General features: G+C 40.7%; 1 protein-coding gene across 5 annotated transcripts in view; it reads left to right on the forward strand.

Annotated features, from left to right (window-relative positions):
• grb10 (growth factor receptor bound protein 10) overlaps window positions 1-20,398 on the forward strand; it is a 119,853-nt gene that overhangs the window by 12,822 nt on the left and 86,633 nt on the right. For 4 of the 5 annotated variants that reach the window (XM_062957534.1, XM_008112941.3, XM_008112942.3 and 1 more), the window contains one exon: window positions 17,950-18,047. In XM_062957534.1, coding sequence (XP_062813604.1) covers window positions 17,997-18,047 — 51 coding nt within the window. In that variant the 5' untranslated portion in view covers window positions 17,950-17,996. Of the gene's footprint in view, window positions 1-17,949; window positions 18,048-20,398 lie in introns of those variants that run through there. The other variant, XM_008112943.2, reaches the window with a different exon arrangement.

The following is a 20,398-nucleotide window of genomic DNA, read 5'->3' on the forward strand; positions in this document are numbered from 1 at the left end:
GCTCTACAAGCTGTAGTTGAGATACATAAGTACGCTGCTAAAAATAACACATCTATTTTAGCCAAGGATCTAGTTAAGAGAAAATAGCTTGCAGCTCTCTAGTCTGTAATCTGAAGGCACAGACTAGTCTTAAATAAAATGCAAAAAAATCTTGAATTTACAAAAGCAAAATGTCTAAAAAGCAAAGGATAGTAGCAGTGTCAAGATGTGAAAAGGCCTTAGTATATTGTATTAAAACTGAGTTGTATAGGTCAGAGTCCAGTGTAAGAAGTATGGTATGTTCCCAAGGAAGTGGAAAAAGAGGTACAGTAGAGTCTCACTTATCCAACATAAACGGGCCGGCAGAACGTTGGATAAGTGAATATGTTAGATAATAAGGAGAAATTAAGGAGAAGCCTATTAAACAGAAAAAGTAGTTCAATAGGCAGTAATACTACATAGTAATTACTGTATTTATGAATTTAGCACCAAAATATCACGATGTATTGAAAACATTGACTACAAAAATGCGTTGGATAATCCAGAACGTTGGATAAGCGAATGTTGGATAAGTGAGGCTCTACTGTACAGAGATGCAACATGTAATTTTAAACAATGGACAGCAATATGTTTGTCATTTAAACAGTTTTGTATTTTCCAGTTTATATGGTTAGAAGTCCTTATTTCAGTGTAATACACTGAATACACAGTGTAATACACTGACTCGTATAGTTTTCTTTTGCAACATACTTTTTAGAATTTTGGTACGCTTAAAACACCTGTTACAGATATTTGTTAATCTTTGTGTATCTCTGTGAAGTGGGGAAATCCAGTAGTATTGGTGTAAGACTTACTGTATACAGTAGAGTCTCACTTATCCAAGCTAAACGGGCCGGCAGAAGCTTGGATAAGCGAATATCTTGGATAATAAGGAGGGATTAAGGAAACGCCTATTAAACATCAAATTAGGTTATGATTTGACAAATTAAGCACCAAAACAGCATGTTATACAACAAATTTGACAGAAAACGTAGTTAAATACGCAGTAGTGTTATGTTGTAATTACTGTATTTACGAATTTAGCACCAAAATATCATGATATATTGAAAACATTGACTACAAAAATGGCTTGGATTATCCAGAAGCTTGGATAAGAGAGGCTTGGATAAGTGAGACTCTACTGTAGTGAAAAAAAGCAATATAATTAATGTCTTAAACTTGTACAAGGACATTGGTTGAGAGAAGAAGAAACGTTTGTTTCAACTATTTAATAACTGGACATTGAAGAGTTAATTTTTTAACATTAGCATTTATGAATATCAGATTATTATTTTTACTGTAGATTCATGTATGAGCCTTCTTGGAGCACAAAATCTCCAAATGATCTTGCACCCTGATAAAACAGGAGTTTCGTTCCTCCTTAATAAATGTGATTTGGCAGAAATTCAATGTGAGTAAATGTCTGGCTCTTTTACCAGAACATATGAATGTACCCAATTTTTCTCAAAGTTATAAGTAGGCTAAGAAATAGATACCGTGTATACTTGTATATAAGTCAACCCCATGTGTATGTCAAGGGCAGATTTTGGGGAGGAAATTATGGATTTTAATATAACTTGTGGACAAGCCTAGGGGTATTCTACAGGCAGGGAAAAGTTCCATTGTTGCCTCAGGGGACCAGTCGTCCCTGGCTGCCACTACCATTTTCCCACCCAGGAATTCAAAATTACCAAAAACGGTGCCATGGTGGGAGTCAGTACATCTTTTAGGTTCTTCTTGGATGGACTGAGCTTTCATCACTCTACTCAGAGAGGATGATGGTTCCTTTTTGTTAAAGTTACAGCATGGTACTTAACTGATCCATGGATAAGTCAACAGGTTATTTGTTGATTTTTTGATAAATTTTAGAGACCTATACATGGGTGTATAGCAGTGGTTACCAACCTTTGGGCAAGTGTTTTGGACTTCAACTCCCAGAAATCCCAGCCAGTTTACCAGCTGTTAGGAACAGTGGGAGCTGAAGTCCAAAACCTGGAGATTCAAAGGTTGGGAACCACTGTTGTATAGGGTAGTTAAGACATTCTGAACGCAAGTGTAGCACATGGGCTAAACTACTTGTTTAGAATACTTGTCATGAACAGCTACAGACAATAGAAAAACCATACTATTAAAACCTTTGGTATTGTGAATAAGTAAAAGTAAAGACAGTTCAATGTGTGTATGTTCAAAAGATTTGGGTTTTTCCTTTGTTAAACTTGTATTCATTCAGATTGTTAGATTGCAGGGGTTTAGTTTCTTGAATATTGAATATACTACATATGATATATGTATGTGGGAAACATGGGGAGTCTGTGTGAGCTAAAACAGAGATCAGTCATAGGACTGATCAGACAATTGCAGTTTAGCCTGTGCTGGGTCAAAGGTTTGGAAATCAAGCCCAGTGAAGAGGTGTTTGGGAGCTGGGTATGTTTAGCTTGGAGAAAAGAAGGCTGAGAGGTGCCATGTTTAAATACTTGAAATGATGTCACATTGAGGAGGGGACAATCTTTTTTTCTGCTGCTCTGGAGAGCAGAACATGGAGCAATGAAATCAAATTGCAGGAGAAAATATTAAACCTAAACATTCCTGATGGTAAGAGTTTGTCAATGGAATATGCTGTTTTGCAGTGTGGTAGAATCTCCTCCTCTGGAAGTTTTTAAGTAGAGGGTGGTTGGCCATCTGTCAGGAGTGCTTTGATGGTGTGTTTCTACATGGTAGGAGGTTGAACTGGATGGCCTGGCTGGCCCTTGTGATCTCTTCCAACTCTATGATTCTATGATGCTCTGTAATCTGAGAGTCGCATCTTGGGTGTGCTGTTGGATGGAGACCTGAGTCTGGATGCCCAGACTTTGGCTAAGAGTGTGTTTGCACAGTTAAAACTAAAGTACAAGCTGCTCCTCTTCTGGAAGTCAGATCTAACTGCAGTGATACATGACTAGATTGCATCCCGTTGGGATTACTGTAGCACACTGTGTGGAGCTGCTTTAGGAAACTGTTCAGAAATTTCAGCATATCCTCAGAGTAGGGCTTTGTCTTGGTCCCACCACCATCACACATTCATTTGTTTGGGCTGCTCTCAGGTCTATAGAACATCCTTCCAAAGGAGTTCCCATTAGCGCCTCCCTCCCCCACTCTCCTTCTGCCAGCACCTTACAACTTTGTTATTTTGGCAGATGTTTTATCCATTTTTAAATTATATGATGGAAAAGTGTTGATAATAGTGTGTTGTTTTTATGTTTTAAATGTATTTTAAGCAGTTATATCTGTTTTTAAAAGTTGTTCCATTTTTAAACTTTTGTAATGTACAGGGACCCCTGTTGGCACAGTGCGTTAAAGTGCTGAGCTGCTGAACTTGCGGACCAAAAGGTCCCAGGTTCAAATCCCGGGAGCAGAATGAGCATCCTCTGTTAGCCCCAGCTCCTGCCAACCTAGCAGTTCGAAAACATGCAAATGTGAGTAGATCAATAGGTACCGCTCCGGCAGGAAGGTAACGGCACTCTATGCAGTCATGCCGGCCACATGACCTTGGAGGTGTCTACGGACAACGCCGGCTCTTCAGCTTAGAAATGGAGATAAGCACCAACCCCCAGAGTCGATCACGACTGGACTTAGTGTCAGAGGAAAACCTTTACCATTTACTAATGTACATTTTAGCCAACTTCTATTTAAAAAAAATTAAACCACCTTTTGTTTCTTGGTGGGAGAATGAATGAATGGAAAAAAATGGATCTTTCTGGTGCCATGGTCCAGAGCATGGAAGACAGAGTATGTAGAATGGACATTGCCAACACAGCATCCCAGAGTCTATTAATGCCCCATTCATAAAAATGAATTATTTTATCCATATGGCTTTCTCTATCGTGCTCACACAACATGGGAGAAACTATGGCTGTTAAACTCTTGGTGTATGACTGGCTAGAGAAGGGGCTGTAAACACTTTCCTGTTGAATGAACTGTGAGGTGACTTGACATATATATTGATGCATAAGTTAAACATTCTATGTCAAAACATAAATCCAAAAACTTTGGGTTCACTTATAAACGAGGTCAGCATGGTTCCTCTTTCTGCCATGGTGTTGTTTCTGGCCTTTTCAAATGTCTTCGCAGGAAAGTGGTGGCATTTAGTGCTACAGTAGAGTCTCACTTATCCAAGCTAAACGGGCCGGCAGAAGCTTGGATAAGCAAATATCTTGGATAATAAGGAGGGATTAAGGAAAACCCTATTAGACATCAAATTAGGTTATGATTTTACAAATTAAGTGCCAAAACATCATGTTATACAACAAATTTGATAGAAAAAGTAGTTCAATACACAGTAATGTTATGTTGTAATTACTGTATTTACGAATTTAGCACCAAAATATCATGATATATTGAAAACAAATGGCTTGGATAATTCAGAACGTTGGATAAGCGAGGCATGGATAAGTGAGACTCTACTGTACCTTGTTTTGGTGGGAATAGTGGGAGTGGGTGGTCAGTGCTTATTTTATGGCAGGCTCTTCTCAAACAGACTCTTTGCCATTTAACTAACTGCCCTTGGTTGTCTGTAACTGACTTGCTGGTCTTCTCTTCCTCTCCACCTTCTCTGAGGAAAATTTTCCAGCAGTGGAGCGGAAAAATCTTGTACTGTGTTGTTCCTTTCTATTTACTCTGATAGACAAGATGAAGTTTGCAGAATCAACCCGCAAAAAGGGCGCGGGGGACGGTGTCAACCTATAAGCAATTGAGTGTTATTCCTGTATTGCATTCAATAGATTTGTAACAGGCTGGGACACTATTTAAATTTCTGTTTGCTTCATTTAAGCTTTTGGAGCTGTAGCTGTATTGCAGAATAGCATGCTATGAAAATAAACATATGTTTGCTCTGGGAAGGTAGCCAGCGTAAGTATCAACAAAGATAAGATGAAGATGATATCCAGCTTATAATAATAATCCTAATGCCAGAAAAACACCTTCACACCTGTACAGAAGAAAAGATGACACCAGTAGTTGGGAGAGAAAGCAAACCGCAGTATGTAGACTGCCTGAAACAAGTAGAATAGTAAAGATGGCTAGCTTTATCTCAGATTCATCTTTTGATTAGATGAGAGAGCGGTGGAACAATGGCTAAGTGAAGACTTGTGAGCAGCAAAGCTCCAGATTTTGCAAAGCTGTCCCACCTCTACTGCTGCCACCAAGTAATTCATGATAACTCAGACTCCTATGTGCTGTAAGATGCTACTTTCTTGATGGACCTTGTTATTTAATACCCAATCAAAAGCTGGTGTGTAGATAAAGTTAAACACACATGCTAGCAGGAGGTGTGTAATTTTATTTCTAAAAGATTACACCTACACTGTCATCATGCAAGGAACTGTACATCCTGTACTGTACTGCACAATCTGAGGATGTGGACAAGATCTTGCCCATCCTGGCTAATTAAATCGGCCAGGGGGTACTGGCATAGTGGGTGAAGGTTCTGGTTAACTCCTCCTTGACCCAAGGCAGAATGCCAATTAGTTTCAAGGAGGCAGTAGTAGGACCTCTGTTAAAGAAGCCGGCACTGGATCCCAGTCAACTGACTGACTATCAGCCAGTATCAAATCTCCCTTTCCTAGGCAAGGGATTGGGTGGGGTCTTGAATGTATTTACGTTTTCACTTGTGGTAAGGCACTGAATGTTTGCCTCTATGTTTTTTGTTTGTTGGAATCTGCCCTGAGTTCCCTTGGGGAGATAGGGAGGAATACAAAAAAGTTGTTGTTGTTGTTGTTGTTTCGTGTCAGGAACAACTTGAGAAATTGCAAGTCACATTATTGTTGTTGTTGTTGTTGTTATTAGAAACACAGCAAGATGAGTCCACAACAGATACTCTGCTGGCTGTTGAATTGGATTACACATCAGACACTTCCCAAATGTCTAGGACTGTGTGATGTATCGGCGAATAATGCGAGCAGATCCCAGTAAGGTGCCCTTCTGCAGCTGACAGATGGTAATTTTGTCAGTGCCGATTGTGTTTAAGTGCAGGCCAAGGCCTTTAGGCACTGCACCCAGTGTGCCGATCACCACTGGGACCACCTTGACTGGCTTGTTCCAGAGTCTTTGTAGTTCGATCTTTAAATCCTCATATCATGTCAACTTTTCCAGTTGTTTCTCCTCAATCCTGCCATCACCTGGGATTGCGACATCGACAATCCATACTTTGTCTTTTAACACAATCGTGAGGTAAGGAGTATTGTGCTCCAAAACCCTGTCTGTCTCAATTTTGAAGTCCCAGAGTAGCTTGACATGCTCATTCTCTGTAACCTTTTCCGGTTTGTGATCCCACCAGTTCTTTGTCGCAGGCAGATATTATTATTATTATTATTATTATTATTATTATTATTATTATTATTATTGTTATTATTATTGTTCTAGAGAAGGTGGTGGCCTCTCAGCTCCAAAGTTTCTTGGATGAGTCTGATTATCTGGATCCATTTTAATCTGGTTTCAGGCCTGGCTATGGAACTGAGATGCCATTGGTTGCCTTGGTGGATGATCTATGAAGAGAGCTAGACAGGGGGAGTGTGTCCCTGTTGATCCACCTGGACCTCTCAGCGGCTTTTGATACCATCAACCGTGGTATCCTTTTGAACCGCATCTTCGGGATGGGATTAGAGGGCACTGTATTGCAGTGGCTCCAGTCCTTCTTGGAGGGTCAGACCCAGATGGTGGTGCTGGGGGGCACCTGTTCAACTCCTTGGCTGGTGGCCTGTGGGGTCCATCAGGGTTCAATTCTGTCTCCCATGCTGTTTAACATTTACATGAAACTGCTGGAAGAGATTATCCGAAGTTTTGGAATTTGGTATCAAATTTATGCCGATGACACCCAACTCTATTACTCCTTTCCACCTAAAGCCAAGGATGCCATCCTGGTGCTAAACTAGTGCCTGTCATCAGTAATGGATTGGATGAGGGCCAACAAGTTGAAATTAAATCCAGAAAAGACAGAGGTAATCCTGGTCAGTCGGAAGGCATATCAGGGTATAGGGTTACAGCCTGTGCTGGATGTGGTCACACTCCCCCTGAAGTCATAGGTACGCAGCTTCAGGGTGATCCTGGATTCAGTGCTTACCCTGGAACCACAGGTGTTGTCAGAGGCATAACATCCCCTCGTGCATGTTTTTGCTTCATTAAAAAAGCTGTAAACGTAAAAACATCTATTTGCAAAATAAATACAATATGAAAATATTTAAATTGTAAAGGGCCCCTGGTGGCACAGTGCGTTAAAGCGCTGAGCTGCTGAACTTGCGGACTGAAAGGTGCCAGGTTCAAATCCCGGGAGCGGAATGAGCGCCTGCTGTTAGCCCCAGCTCCTGCCAACCTAGCAGTTTGAAAACATGCAAATGTGAGTAGATCAATAGGTACCGCTCTGGCAGAAAGGTAACAGTGCTCCATGCAGTTATGCCGGCCACATGACCTTGGAGGTGTCTACGGACAATGCCGGCTCTTCGGCTTAGAAATGGAGATGAGCACCAACCCCCAGAGTTGGTCACAACTGGACTTATTGTCAGGGGAAAACCTTTACCTAAACTGTTCATATTAAAAATTAATATTTTAAGTGTGCGTATGAATGGTGCTTCAGCACTATGAAAATCCGAAGGTACAGTGATACACAGTTTTGAACCACTGAACTCTGAAAACATGTATAAAGATAGGAAGCATGTATGAAGACAGGGAATGCATGAATTAGGAAGTTATGTTCCAGTGGTTGTGGTAAGGTCAATGTGCTCGGAACATTTTAAAAGTGCAATAAAAAATGCTTTGTATGATAAGAGGAGTTAGGCAGATAGGCTCCCTGTCTCAAGCAAGACAGGTTTACGACAGAAGAACCCATTTTAGGAGACTAATGTGATAACATGCTAAATGTTGTTCAGTCATGGTGGCTGTCCCTGCCTGATGCTGTTGCCTCTCACATCTCCCTCAGTGCTGCTACATCTGTTGTCCTGACCACTAATGCTTGCTTCTTAGAAATTTGCAGGGCTTTCACTTAATATTCCCATTTGTTCACCACTACTTTTTGGATTCACTCTCTTCTGTGGAACCTTCCTTCAGCACGTAATTCCTAATTAATGGTGCTCAGCCACCCAATGGTTAGGGACTTTGGTAGGTCTCACTATAGGATGTTTCCCTCTACTGTAGGCAAATACAACTGATTTTACTTTTGAGATGTTTCTTTTCAGCAGTAGTAAGGGAAGCATCTTTCCAACTTGGTAGTGAGTTGCATTCTTGGTGCTATGGATGGGGGGATAATGGTATCTTTGTGAATGCAACCATATTCATGTTCTCTAAAGTCTTCACATAGGGGACTTGCTTACCACAATGCAAACAGAAAATTGGACTGGAAATGAGCCAATGATTTGATCCAACATTGTTCTTAACAGGTGTTATTTTAAAAAGACTCTCCATTTTCAAGGTCCATGTTAAGGATACCACATTGAATATTTCAGACATTATAGTGAAATTAATAATTTCACATAACTAAGAAAAACCTCTCTATGCTTTAGGGTCATTTTCTTCATAATATCATTAATGAATATTCTTTGGAAGGTAGTTGTGAAGACCTGGGGAAGTGTCTGTAGGGAAATTGTGTATTTTTCAGAAGGGCCTGGGATTTTCCAGACCCTCAGTGGCAACTTACTTTATTTTGCATCTAAGTTTGGTCACTTTTGCACTTGTATTTATATCATCTCTGTGTATAGTTTGAACTTTTGAACTCTTCAAATGTTCTTTTTGAATCCATCATTTTGGCTCAGTCTACCCATTAAAAAAAACCTGGGCCTCCATCCCTTAAATTATTTATTTACAGTATTTATTTTCCACCCTTCTCACCCTGAAGGGGACTCGGGGCGGATCACAATGCACATATAATGGCAAACATTCAATGCCATCGGACAAATTGTTGAAGTGGGAATGATTGTATATAGAGTTGTTTAAATGTAATTGATTTATAGTGTTGCAATGTGAGCTGGAGATTGCATCATGCACTGTCTGCTGTCCACTGTGCGAGTGTGTAAAGAGTTAACTGTGTATTGCATCAGACAGCAGAGGTGGTCATAAATAGCTCCCTGTGTTATCTGCTCTGCCCTCTGCTCTCTACCTCTCTGCACTCTGTCTGTATATATCGTCTTGAGAGTTTTCCGTTTGTTAGTAAACTTTTTGTAGATAGCCAAACAGGCTTCAGCCTCTTTATTGGTGCCAGTGATTCATCGTTGATCTTCCACTGCATGTGTGTTTATCCAAACCACACACTCTGACACAAATGACATATATAGACAACCACATATAGACAGAGACACAGAGGCAATTTAACACTCCAGCTTTTGGCTTTTTGAGGATATGCTCGATTCCAGCCACAGGGGGAGCTGCTGCTTCATCATCCACTGCGACACCGAGTCCTTTTGATGGAAACTTCCTTCTCTTTCTGCAAACTGCTGGAGATTTTATGGTGTTGTAAATTAGTTAAATTAGCCGCCTCGCATAAGCGGTACCTAAATTCCTATTTGACAGATGCAACTGTCTTTCGGCTACATTGGTCAACAGCAGCTGGACTATTTATGGTCAGGAGCTTACCCTTACCCTGGCTGGGTTTGAACTCATGACCTCTCGGTCAGTAGTGATTTCTTGCAGCTGGCTACTAACCAGCTGCGCCACAGCCTGGTCCACTCTGGGTGTGGACATTGGGTTATATAAAATACTTTTTGTACCTTTGTGGTACAAACCTATGAACCAAACACACATACATCCTTTGACTTTTATATATTTAGATAGATAATTATTATTTTAATACTTTTAAATATGTTGTTTGTTTGACAATTTACCGTAGTAGCGCAGTTTGCTTGCATTGCTTAGGGGCTACATTCCCTTGTGGACTACACGATATTGTTGGACTACACCTTTCATGATCTGTCATTGTAGAGACTGCAAATGTTGTTCATTCCTGATTTACATTTAGAAAAAATGAAGGTCATGCCTGAATAACAGTGTACATACATTTATTTGTTACTCGAATTTCATTAATATTGTTCTACTTGATCAATTTGTATTCTATTGTATTTATAGAATCAAAAATTATAGAGAAGGAAGAGAGAACAAAGGTCAGTCCAACCCCCTGTTACACAGGAATACACAATTGAAACACTCCTGACAGATTGCCATCCAAGCTTTATTTAAAAACATCTGAAAAAGAAGATTCTACTGTGTTCCAAGACAAAATATTGTACTCTCAACAACTCTTACAATCAGGACATTCTTCCTAATGTTTGGGTGGCATCTCGTTTCCTATAGTTTGAATCCATTGGTTGTGTCCTAGTCTAAAGCAGCAGAAAACAAGTTTTCTCCCTCCTCAATGTGACATCCTTTTGAATATTTAAACATGGCTATTGTTTCCCCTCTCAGTCTTCTTTTCTCCAAGCTAAACATACCCAGCTCCCTAAATGCCCCTCATTCATTCTATTCCCAATTATTTGAAAAAGTGTTTTTCCAAAAATGGGAAAAAATCCTCAAATTTAATACACTTGGCTCTCTATGTCCATTAGAGTTGGGCCCAAATACCATTTCATCTGTTTCTTCTGTTTTTTTGTACCGTTCCGGCTATTCGGATGTCACGGAATGGTACGACCCCCTCCGGAACGGAAAGAGCAGCAAAATGAAAAAAAGGAACGGTAGCTGTTTGGTCAGCTGATTTTTGGCTCGATGCTCATAGGCCTGGCTTGCAGGGTCTACAGTTGAGCACCGAGTGCTCAATGCTCGTAAGCCTAGCAGGCAGGGCCTATGAGAATCAAGTTCTCGGCTGTAGGCCCTGTTCGCTGAGTGCTCAATGCTGGTAGGTCCGGCAGGCAGCCGAGCACTCAACACTCTTAGGCCCGGCTCACAGGGCCTACAGTCAAGCACTGAGCGCTCAATGCTTGGACCTTGGGCAGAAAAGCTCATTCGTATAGACACCCAATTTTCAGAAGCAGCGGACAAAAACGGAGCCATGCAAATAGGATAAATAGAAACGGGTAGCGATTCCATACAAATGCACGAGACTCTATCATTAGATTCAATCATTTGCAACTTGGAAATATAAAAGAATCCAAACAAACCTTGATATTGTTTTATATACAAGACACAATTTTACTATGCCACTGTATATAAATGGGACTTGAGCATTCACACATTTTGGTATTCACAAGAGGTCCTGGAACCAAATCTCAATGTATACCAAGGGCCCAAACACATTTTTGGGGACTTAAAAACGCAACCTTATATAATAACAACAACATCATCAACAACAACAAACATAATAATTCACAGTTGTGGAAAAGAAAAAGGTTTGGATCATTGATGTCGTCATCCCAGGTGACAGTCGCATTGACGAAAAACAACAAGAAAAACTCAGCCGCTATCAGGACCTCAAGATTGAACTTCAAAGACTCTGGCAGAAACCAGTGCAGGTGGTCCCGGTGGTGATGGGCACACTGGGTGCCGTGCCAAAAGATCTCAGCCGGCATTTGGAAACAATAGACATTGACAAAATTACGATCTGCCAACTGCAAAAGGCCACCCTGCTGGGATCTGCACACATCATCCGAAAATACATCACACAGTCCTAGACACTGGGGAAGTGTTCGACTTGTGATTTTGTGATACGAAATCCAGCATGTCTATCTTGTTTGCTGTGTCATAATAAAATAATAATAATAATTGTACCCCACCTCCATCTTCCCGAAGGGACTCGGGCTGGCTTACATGGGGATAAGCCCGATCAACATAATTAAAATAACACACTGAGATACATAAAACAATATCATAAAACCGAATAAAAATAACAACATATGACACTTGGCCTTGCTTTTTTGTTTGACTTTCAGAGGAGGGTGTGTTCACTATGGCTGCTTTGACCCACCATTGCCTTGATCTGAGAACCCAGAGCAGGAGTCCTAATACTGCTTTTTTACTTACTTACTTATTTACTTAGGCGATCCCTCGTAGTTCGAGGATGATGGTCCTTCATCTTCGCTATCTTGGGGATGGATCTGTAGATGGCTGAAGAGACCTATTCTTGATCTGCATGTTCTCCCACAGTGAGGACATCGGTTTCCAGGTGGAAGGTGGTCTCGGTCAGGGTTGGCTTGACTCTCTTTCCTCTTGGCATGTTTCTCCCTTAAGCCCTCCATTCGTGCCTCTTCAAACTCCGCAGCACTGCTGGTCAAATCTGTCCTCCAATTAGAGTGCTCAAGGGCCAGGGCTTCCCAATTCTCAGTATCTATGCCACAGTTTTTAAGGTTGGCTTTAAGCCCATCTTAAAATCTGTTTTCCTGCCCACCAACATTACGTTTCCCATTCTTGAGTTTGGAGTAGAGTAGCTGCTTTGGGAGACGGTGATTGGGCATTCGGACAACGTGGCCAGTCCAGCGGAGTTGATGGCGTAGGAGCATCGCTTCAATGCTGGTGGTCTTTGCTTCCTCAAGCACGCTGACATTTGTCCGCCTGTCTTCCCAAGAGATTTGCAGGATTTTTCTGAGGCAACACTACTTTTTATACAGCCACTTAATCAGAATGAAAGCTGGCATGTAGAAGTTTGTCACATTTAAGCAATTTCAAGAATCTACAGTTGCCAATCTTGCTGCTAAGCAGAAATTCGAAACAAATTTGCTTTGACTTCTTTGGAGCCTTGAATATTTATGCAAGAGAAATAATTTATTGGAGGCATTTCTGTTAAAAAACAGACTTTGGACCCTATAGATACATGTCTGTTGGCTTTGCCTCTTCCTTTGTGAAAGCATCTTGTGTATAGTTTTGGTTTAGTAGCTTAAAGTCCTTGGACTTAAATAGGTTTGCATGATATAATCAGCAGATTAATTGGCTAAAGCAGTAGTTGATTAGACAGTATGGATCAGTAAATTGATGGGGCCATGAGTTAAGGGCATACTTCTTTATTTTGTGAGGCTATTTTGGGTCTGATATCTTAACTATAATTGGAAATTGAAAAAGAATAAAAGCACCTGCTGAAAAGGAAATTGTGGGGGTGAGGTGAAGGCCAAATAAAAATTGGAAATACCTTCTTCCTGTAGCAGTTTTGCTGAGCTTGGTATGAGTAGCTTTTGTTAACTAGTCATGAAGTTCAGCATTTCAAAGCAAAGAAGTGGGCAACTCTTCACCTTCAGATGTTGGACAGCAACTCTCAAAATCCAGTTTCTAGCAGGCTGTGTACAACAAGAAAATGTAATGAGAAGCAAGTCATGCAACCCAAGCTGAAATGTTGTTTGCTAGTTTTTCTCTTTCTTCCAGTCTTTTTCCTTTTATGGTGGGTTTAACAAAAATGTAAGCTGGGGTTTTTGTCTGAGGAGTGACATAAATTTAATTTCATCAGAGCTGGCTATACCAGCTAGGGTTGTTGAGAGTTACAGTTGTTTTCTTTGGGTTCTTCTGTTTACTATGTGCACTGGAGTAGTTTAGTGGGAGGGCGTTTTTCTGAAGATCTGATGGTCCCCAGTTTGATACTAGCCTTCTGCACAAAATTTACTTTTACTTTTAATTTATTAATTAGTCCTATTGCTACTTTATGTTTAAGCAATCTATTTTAGTCAGTTATTGTAATCTTTCCTAGTTAACTTAATTAATTAGATTTAGCTTAATTAACTTTCATAAACCTGTCAGCAGCTTAGGACACTGCAAATCATCACCTTCTCCTGAGAAAAAATATTTCAAGGGACTACCACCTCACCAGCTTCATAGGAAATCTGCTACAAAAAATGAGATTTTGGGTTGAATTCCAGGGCCAGAATATTCATGCCCAGTGTGGAACACATCTTACTACGTTAAAACAGTCCCATTATCCTTGGTATGTCCTCCCCCAAATGGCACCAGGATGCAAAGTGGTCATGGGGGTATGCATGCCAAGTTTGGTCCTGATTAGTTAGAGTAATAGTAATGTGTTAGAGACAAAGTGTTTACAAGTACTGCAAATCCCATAATCCTTGGTCCATTGTTTCCCAAAATGCTGTAGCATGTAAAGTGTGTCATTTAGGATATGTGTGCCAAGTTCGGTCCATTTCTGTCATTTGTGTCAATTGCAGTAGTCTCAAGAAGTGAGTGAAGGTACTGTAAGTCCCATCATCCTAGGGATGTCTTCCCCCAATCTCTACCAGGACGTAAAGGGGGTCATGGGGGTTCTGTGTGCCAAGCTTCGTTCAGTTCCACTGCAGTGGTCTCTGGGAGCCGGGAGCCGCGGTGCCCGGATCATTTGAGAAAGTCATTGTTTGCCTGTGTTCCAAGTGTAGTCTAGATCCAGTGTCAGCTGGGTTCAGTTGGTACAGGGAACTACAACTCCCACATGCAAGTCCCATGGTCCATGGTCCATCCCCCTCTAAACACTGCCAGGATGTAAAGTAGGTCATGGGGACTGTATGTGTCAAGTTTGGTCTTGATCAGACATTGGTGGGGGTTGCAGTGGTCTCAGGAAGTGAGTGAAGATAGTGCAAGTCCCAATCATCCATGGTCCAAACTCTTCCAAGCCACAGTCGGATGTAGAGTGGGTAATGGGGCCTCTGTGTCCCAAGTTTGGTACTGATTTGTTGTTACTAAGAGTCTCAGTGCTCTCAGGGAGCTAGTGAAGGTATTGCAAGTCTCATCGTCCATGGTCCATCCCCCTCCAAAAAGCACCCAGGTGTAGAGTAGGACATGGGGCTTCTATGTGCCAAGTTTGGTCTTGATCATGCATCAGTGGGGGTTGCAATGTTCTAAGGAAGTGGGTGAAGGTATTGCAATTTCCATCGTCCATGGACCATTGTCCTCCAAACTTCACCAGGGTTTAGAGTGGGTCATGGGTGCTCTGCTTGCCATGTTTGGTCTTGATCAGTCATTGGTGTGGTTCGCAGCAGTCTCAGGAAGCTAATGAAGGTACTGGAAGTCCCATCATTCATGTTACATTTTTCCCCACACCACACCAGGGTGTAAAGTGGGCCACATTGTATCTGTGTTCCAGGTTTTGCCCAGATGTGTCATTTGTGGGGGTCGTAATGGTCTGTGGGAAGTGAATCAGGTGAAGGTACTGCAAATCCCATAATCCTTGGTCTGTCTTACCCCAAACTGCAGCAGCTTGTAAACTGTGTCATATGAGCTATGTGTGCCAAGTTTGGTTCAATTCTGTTATTCCTGGGAGTTGTAGTGGTGTTGGGAAGTGAGTGAAGATACTGCAAGTCCCATCATCCTTGGTGTGTCCTCCGCCAATCTTAGGGGTTATGTGTGCCAAGTTTGGGCCAGGTCCGTCATTCCTGGTGATTGCAGTTGTCTGCGGAAATGGCAACCAATCAGAAAGCTGTCTGCCTCACCGTCTCATACAAACCCTGACTTTTATTATATACAGTAGAGTCTCACTTATCCAACATTCTGGATTATCCAACACATTTTTGTAGTCAATGTTTTCAATACATCATGATATTTTGGTGCTAAATTAGTAAATACAGTAATTACTACATAGCATTACTGTGTATTGAACTACTTTTTCTGTCAAATTTGTTGTATAACATGATGTTTTGGTGCTTAATTTGTAAAATCATAACCTAATTTAATGTTTAATAGGCTTTTCCTTAATCTCTCCTTATTATCCAACATATTCGCTTATCCAATGTTCTGCCGGCCCGTTTACGTTGGATAAGCGAGACTCTACTGTAGAGAAATATAGACTAGCTTGGGGACCCGGCGTTGCCCGGGCTATTTGAGAAAGGCATTGCTTCCCTGTGTTCCAAATGTAGTCTAGATCCAATGTCAGCTGGGTTTAGTGGGTGTGGGTGAACTACAACTCCTATATGTAAGTCCCATCGTCCATGGCCCATCCCCTTCAAAACAGCACCAGAATGTAGAGTAGGTCATGGAGGCCCTATCTGCCAAGTTTGGTCTTGATCAGTCATTGGTGGGGGTCATAGTGGTCTCAGGAAGTGAGTGAAGGTACTGCAAGCTTCATCACCCTTGGTCTGTCACCCCCAAACCGCACCAGGATGTATAGTTGATCAAAGGGGGCATGTGTGCCAAGTTTGGTTTTTATCAGTCATTGGTGTGGGTTGCTGTGGTCTCAGTAAGTGAGTGAAAGTATCCTTGGTAAGTGAGTGAAAGTATCCATTATCCTTGGTCGGTTGTCCCCAAGCAGCAGGAGGACGTAAAGTGGGTCATGTGGGGTATGCATGGCAAGTTTGATCATAATGCCTAATTGGATAGAATAAGAGTGCTTTGTGGGAGACGAAGTGTTTGAAAGTGCTGCAAATCCCATAATCCTTGGCCCATCCATCCCCAAAGTGCTGCAGCATGTAAAGTGTGCCATATGGGATATGTCTGACAAGTTTGGTTCAAATTTGTCATTCCTGGCCGTTGCAGTGGTCTCAGGAAATGAGTGAAGGTACTGTAAATCCCATCATCCATGGTCTATCCTCCCTCAAACATCACCAGGATGCTTTTATAAGATTAATGGTTTGCAAAGATTTCAGGAGAAACATCCATAGGTATAGAAATTTATAGATATATAGGGTTTATAAAGGCCAGTGAACAGTTCCAAGGGAACAAAAATGCACATAAAAGTTAATACATTTAGATACACAGAAAAGGGGCTTGCAAGAGATTTCACTAAAGCCTATCCCACAAAAATTCTTTAAAACATAGATAAGGGTTGATGTGAGATCCTGGTGTTTGGCTGCTAAAGACTAATATAGCTCCTTGAAAGTCTTAAAAGGTATTACTTAGTGTAAGGAAAGGTGCCAATCCAGTGTGGCAAATATGTTTCTCAACACCATCTTTGTACTTTGCAACACCTTAACTCTTGTAGTAGTAGCTGTTTTGTTTCTCTGATAATTTACGTTGTAGAGATAGATAGTATACCTTTAACTTAGTAGGAAGTATATGTGAATAGACATTTCAAGTGTTCATAGTATAACTGGAATTAGTCTAGGGGGGAGGAGGAGTATGTATTTTCTTTATAATTTTTGGGTCCTTTCCCCCAAAATCCAAACATGCATAACAAGCATGTATCGTGAGAAGCTTTTAACTCCCATTAATACTTGCCTTTTCCCAGCTCCTCCTTTCTTCAGAGTAAGGTAATGAGGTGGCTGGCTGAAGGAGCAGTATTGGCATGATGGATTGCACTGTTCCCCATCTCTGAAAAGACCATTGTGGCTACTGACTGGCCACTGTTGCTGTTCTTCTAATGTGACCCACGCCAATTCTTCCCCCTCCCTGGACACGCCATCCAAATGGGAAGTCATATGGTTGCTGACAGGATCCATAGTAATTTTCTAATCACATGCAGAAACAGCAATGGAAAAATCCGTAGTATTTCAAAAAACATGATTAGAATTCCGTGTTAAAGTACTGTTTCTGTAACATTTTGTAGATGGATTTAGGTGGATTTCTTAGATGGATTACTGATGGGATGGGGCAAATGTCATGTGATGGGACCCGTTTGAAATCGTTCTCAGAAACAGCATTTCCTAATGTGATAAGGTCCTTGTTCTCCTTTCCCATTCCTTCCCCACTTCAGTTCCCCTTCCCTTTTTAGTACCCGTCCCCTCACCTAACACCCTTATGTTGTGCCCTTCATTTGTTTTTGTTCAATTTCTTCTACTCTTTCCTCACCTCTGCTTACAGTGCACTCTTGCTTTTTGTGTATCATTGCTTTCACTGAAAACTCTACTCCCACTGTCACCTTGATGTGTACCCCATGATGGTTCCTTCCCTTACTTATACTTTGCTGTGTAGAACCCTGGTTCATGCTGTCTTGGTGCACCTCTCAGTATCCCTCAAGGCAGGTCTATTTAAATGTCATATTCTCTCATGCTCTCTCCCACCTCTCTTCCATTTTCAAATTGTTTGCTGTGCTAACTATTTGTTGAAATGCTTCCAGTATATCCTTTTCCTCACAGTCTTATTTTTACACTACAGGTGGCTTGAAGCAGTGGATGTAATTTTGAAGAAACTGTGAATCACAAATGGCTTTAGCTGGCTGTCCAGACTCCTTTTTGCACCATCCTTACCTGATAGTAAGTTATAACTTAAATATGTATTTAAAACATTTGAAATTTAGTTATTGTTATGTAGTAACATTTATTCATGTACCAGAATACTCAGTTTCTATTAGTCAATGCACAAAGTTTGACACGTGGTTAATGTGAACATTCAGTAGATGGAAAGTCAAATTCATAACTGTTTTTGCTGTTTGATCAATTAACTATTTTTCACTGTAGCTACTTGCATCTAATGTTCTCCTTTTTTGACTAAATTACTTCACCAAAATTAGAGTGCCCATTAAATTCATGTAATATGGTAATCTCAACGCTGAGCCAAATCAAAAGATAAAGCTACTTCAGGAATACCTGGAACTCGTATTTGAAGGAGGTCATCTCTAATTTAATTTCCATGGTTCACTGCTATGTGATGCTGCGATTTGTAGTTTGGTGAGGCATCAGCATTCTTTGGCAGCCCCCATGATCCCAAACTATAGCCCCTATGTCCCCACAGTATTGAGCTAGGGTGGTTAAAGTTGGTTCATTCTACAGCATAGATGCACTCCAAGGTTTTCTTTTCCATTGTTGGAAATTTTGGTGTTCTAACACTTTTGTTTTTAAAAAGGAATTATAAGTATGCAGTCACTGAAATAGGCACCTTTTTGACCAAATTATGAAGAGTACATTTTTTGCTGATGCACATTACATTTGCCAGCAAATACTTCTTTTGGATTCAGGGTTTTGAAAATTGAGGGGCACATTAGATTAGATAGCACATTAGATGAGAATATATATGGGTACCTAATACCTAATAAAGTGACTTAAGTCTGATTTATAAATGTATAAATCCCATCTTTGCTAGGCATTATTAAGTAGCTCTAAGCAAACCAGGGCAATATAATGGTCTGAGTCCTTGATTAGGACTCCAGGACACCAGGGTTTGAATCCTACTAGTGAATTAGACTATTTATTATAGTACTTGTATCCTGCCCTTCTCATCCAATAAGGGGCTCAGGGCTAGAGTTACTCACTTGTTTATTTGCAGATGTGGGCGAAACGTCAGGAGAGAATACTTCTGGAACATGGCCACACAGCCCAAAAGACATACAACAACCCTGTGATCCCGGCCATGAAAGCCTTCGACAACCCACCTAGTTTTACCGTTTAACCTTACTATCTCAGTGACTAGAGATTCCACATACATGATATAACCAGCTAGAGGTGTTTATGGTTTGACTTATTGACAAATGCAAATAAGGATTCTGCTTTTCGGGTTTGTTTCAGGGTACGAGCCAAAAAGAACTACTGAAATTATATTTTATATTATTAAAAGTTGAGTTCTGCTGAGAGGTGTTTGCAAGAAGATAGTATGTAATATTCTGAATATAATTTCACTCTTAAGGACAAGGTTCTTAACTTGTGAAGGAAGGATGATATTGGATTCAGTCTGATCACCTCAGAGACAGGGTCCTGAGTTGTTAAAATGTAGGATCCCAAAGATTATTTCATATTATTTGATGTTAGTGTGCTTACATAAAGGGTTTATAGAAAGACCCTTTTACTTTCTATATTCATTCCAGTATCACCTGTTTGGCTTCTAGGTTGCTTTTGGCATTGAAAAAACATTGATTTGTTCATGTAAAAAGGAAACTATTTTAAATCTCCTGAACCTCTAAATGGCTTTCCGTGCCATCCTTTTTAATTTTTTGGATTTATATCCCATTTTTCTCTTAGAATAGGATTCAAGGTGGCTTACAATATTCAAAAAATGCTGCTGAAACAATTACAGGCAGTCCCCAAGTTACAAATACCTGATTTACAAACTACTCATAATTAAAAACGAAGGTAAGACAACAGGAAGCAAGAGAAATTTACCCCTGGGAAGGAAATTCAATTCTGGAAGAGTTATCATGGGGAAAAGGTGCCTCCAACTGAAGCTTTCTCACCAATCCTTGTTTCCACAACAAGCCAAATTTTTCAAAATCCAGTTATCACAGGGACAGAAAGTGAGGTGAAATCTTCTGAAAAGGGCACAGACAGCAAAAATGAAGTGAAATACTCAAGGCGCAAATGCAAACAGTGCCAACAAAGAAGAAAAATAAGACAAGTGCAAAGAAGCCAGAATGGATGTCCAAAGAACTTCTAACTGAGCTAAAGCTCAAAAGTGACATGCACAAGAAGTGGAAAAGGGGAGAAATCACCAAAGAAGAATTCAAACGTATAGCCAACTCCTGTAGGGAAAAGGTTCGCAAGGCTAAAGCGCAAAATGAGCTCAGGCTTGCCAGGGACATAAAAAACAACAAAAAAGGTTTTTTTGCTTATGTTGGTAGAAAAAGGAAGAAAAAGGAGGCGATAGGGCCACTGCAAGGAGTAGATGGGGTGATGGT

The sequence above is a fragment of the Anolis carolinensis genome, chromosome 6, assembly GCF_035594765.1.
Source record: "Anolis carolinensis isolate JA03-04 chromosome 6, rAnoCar3.1.pri, whole genome shotgun sequence".
Lineage (NCBI taxonomy): Eukaryota > Metazoa > Chordata > Lepidosauria > Squamata > Dactyloidae > Anolis > Anolis carolinensis.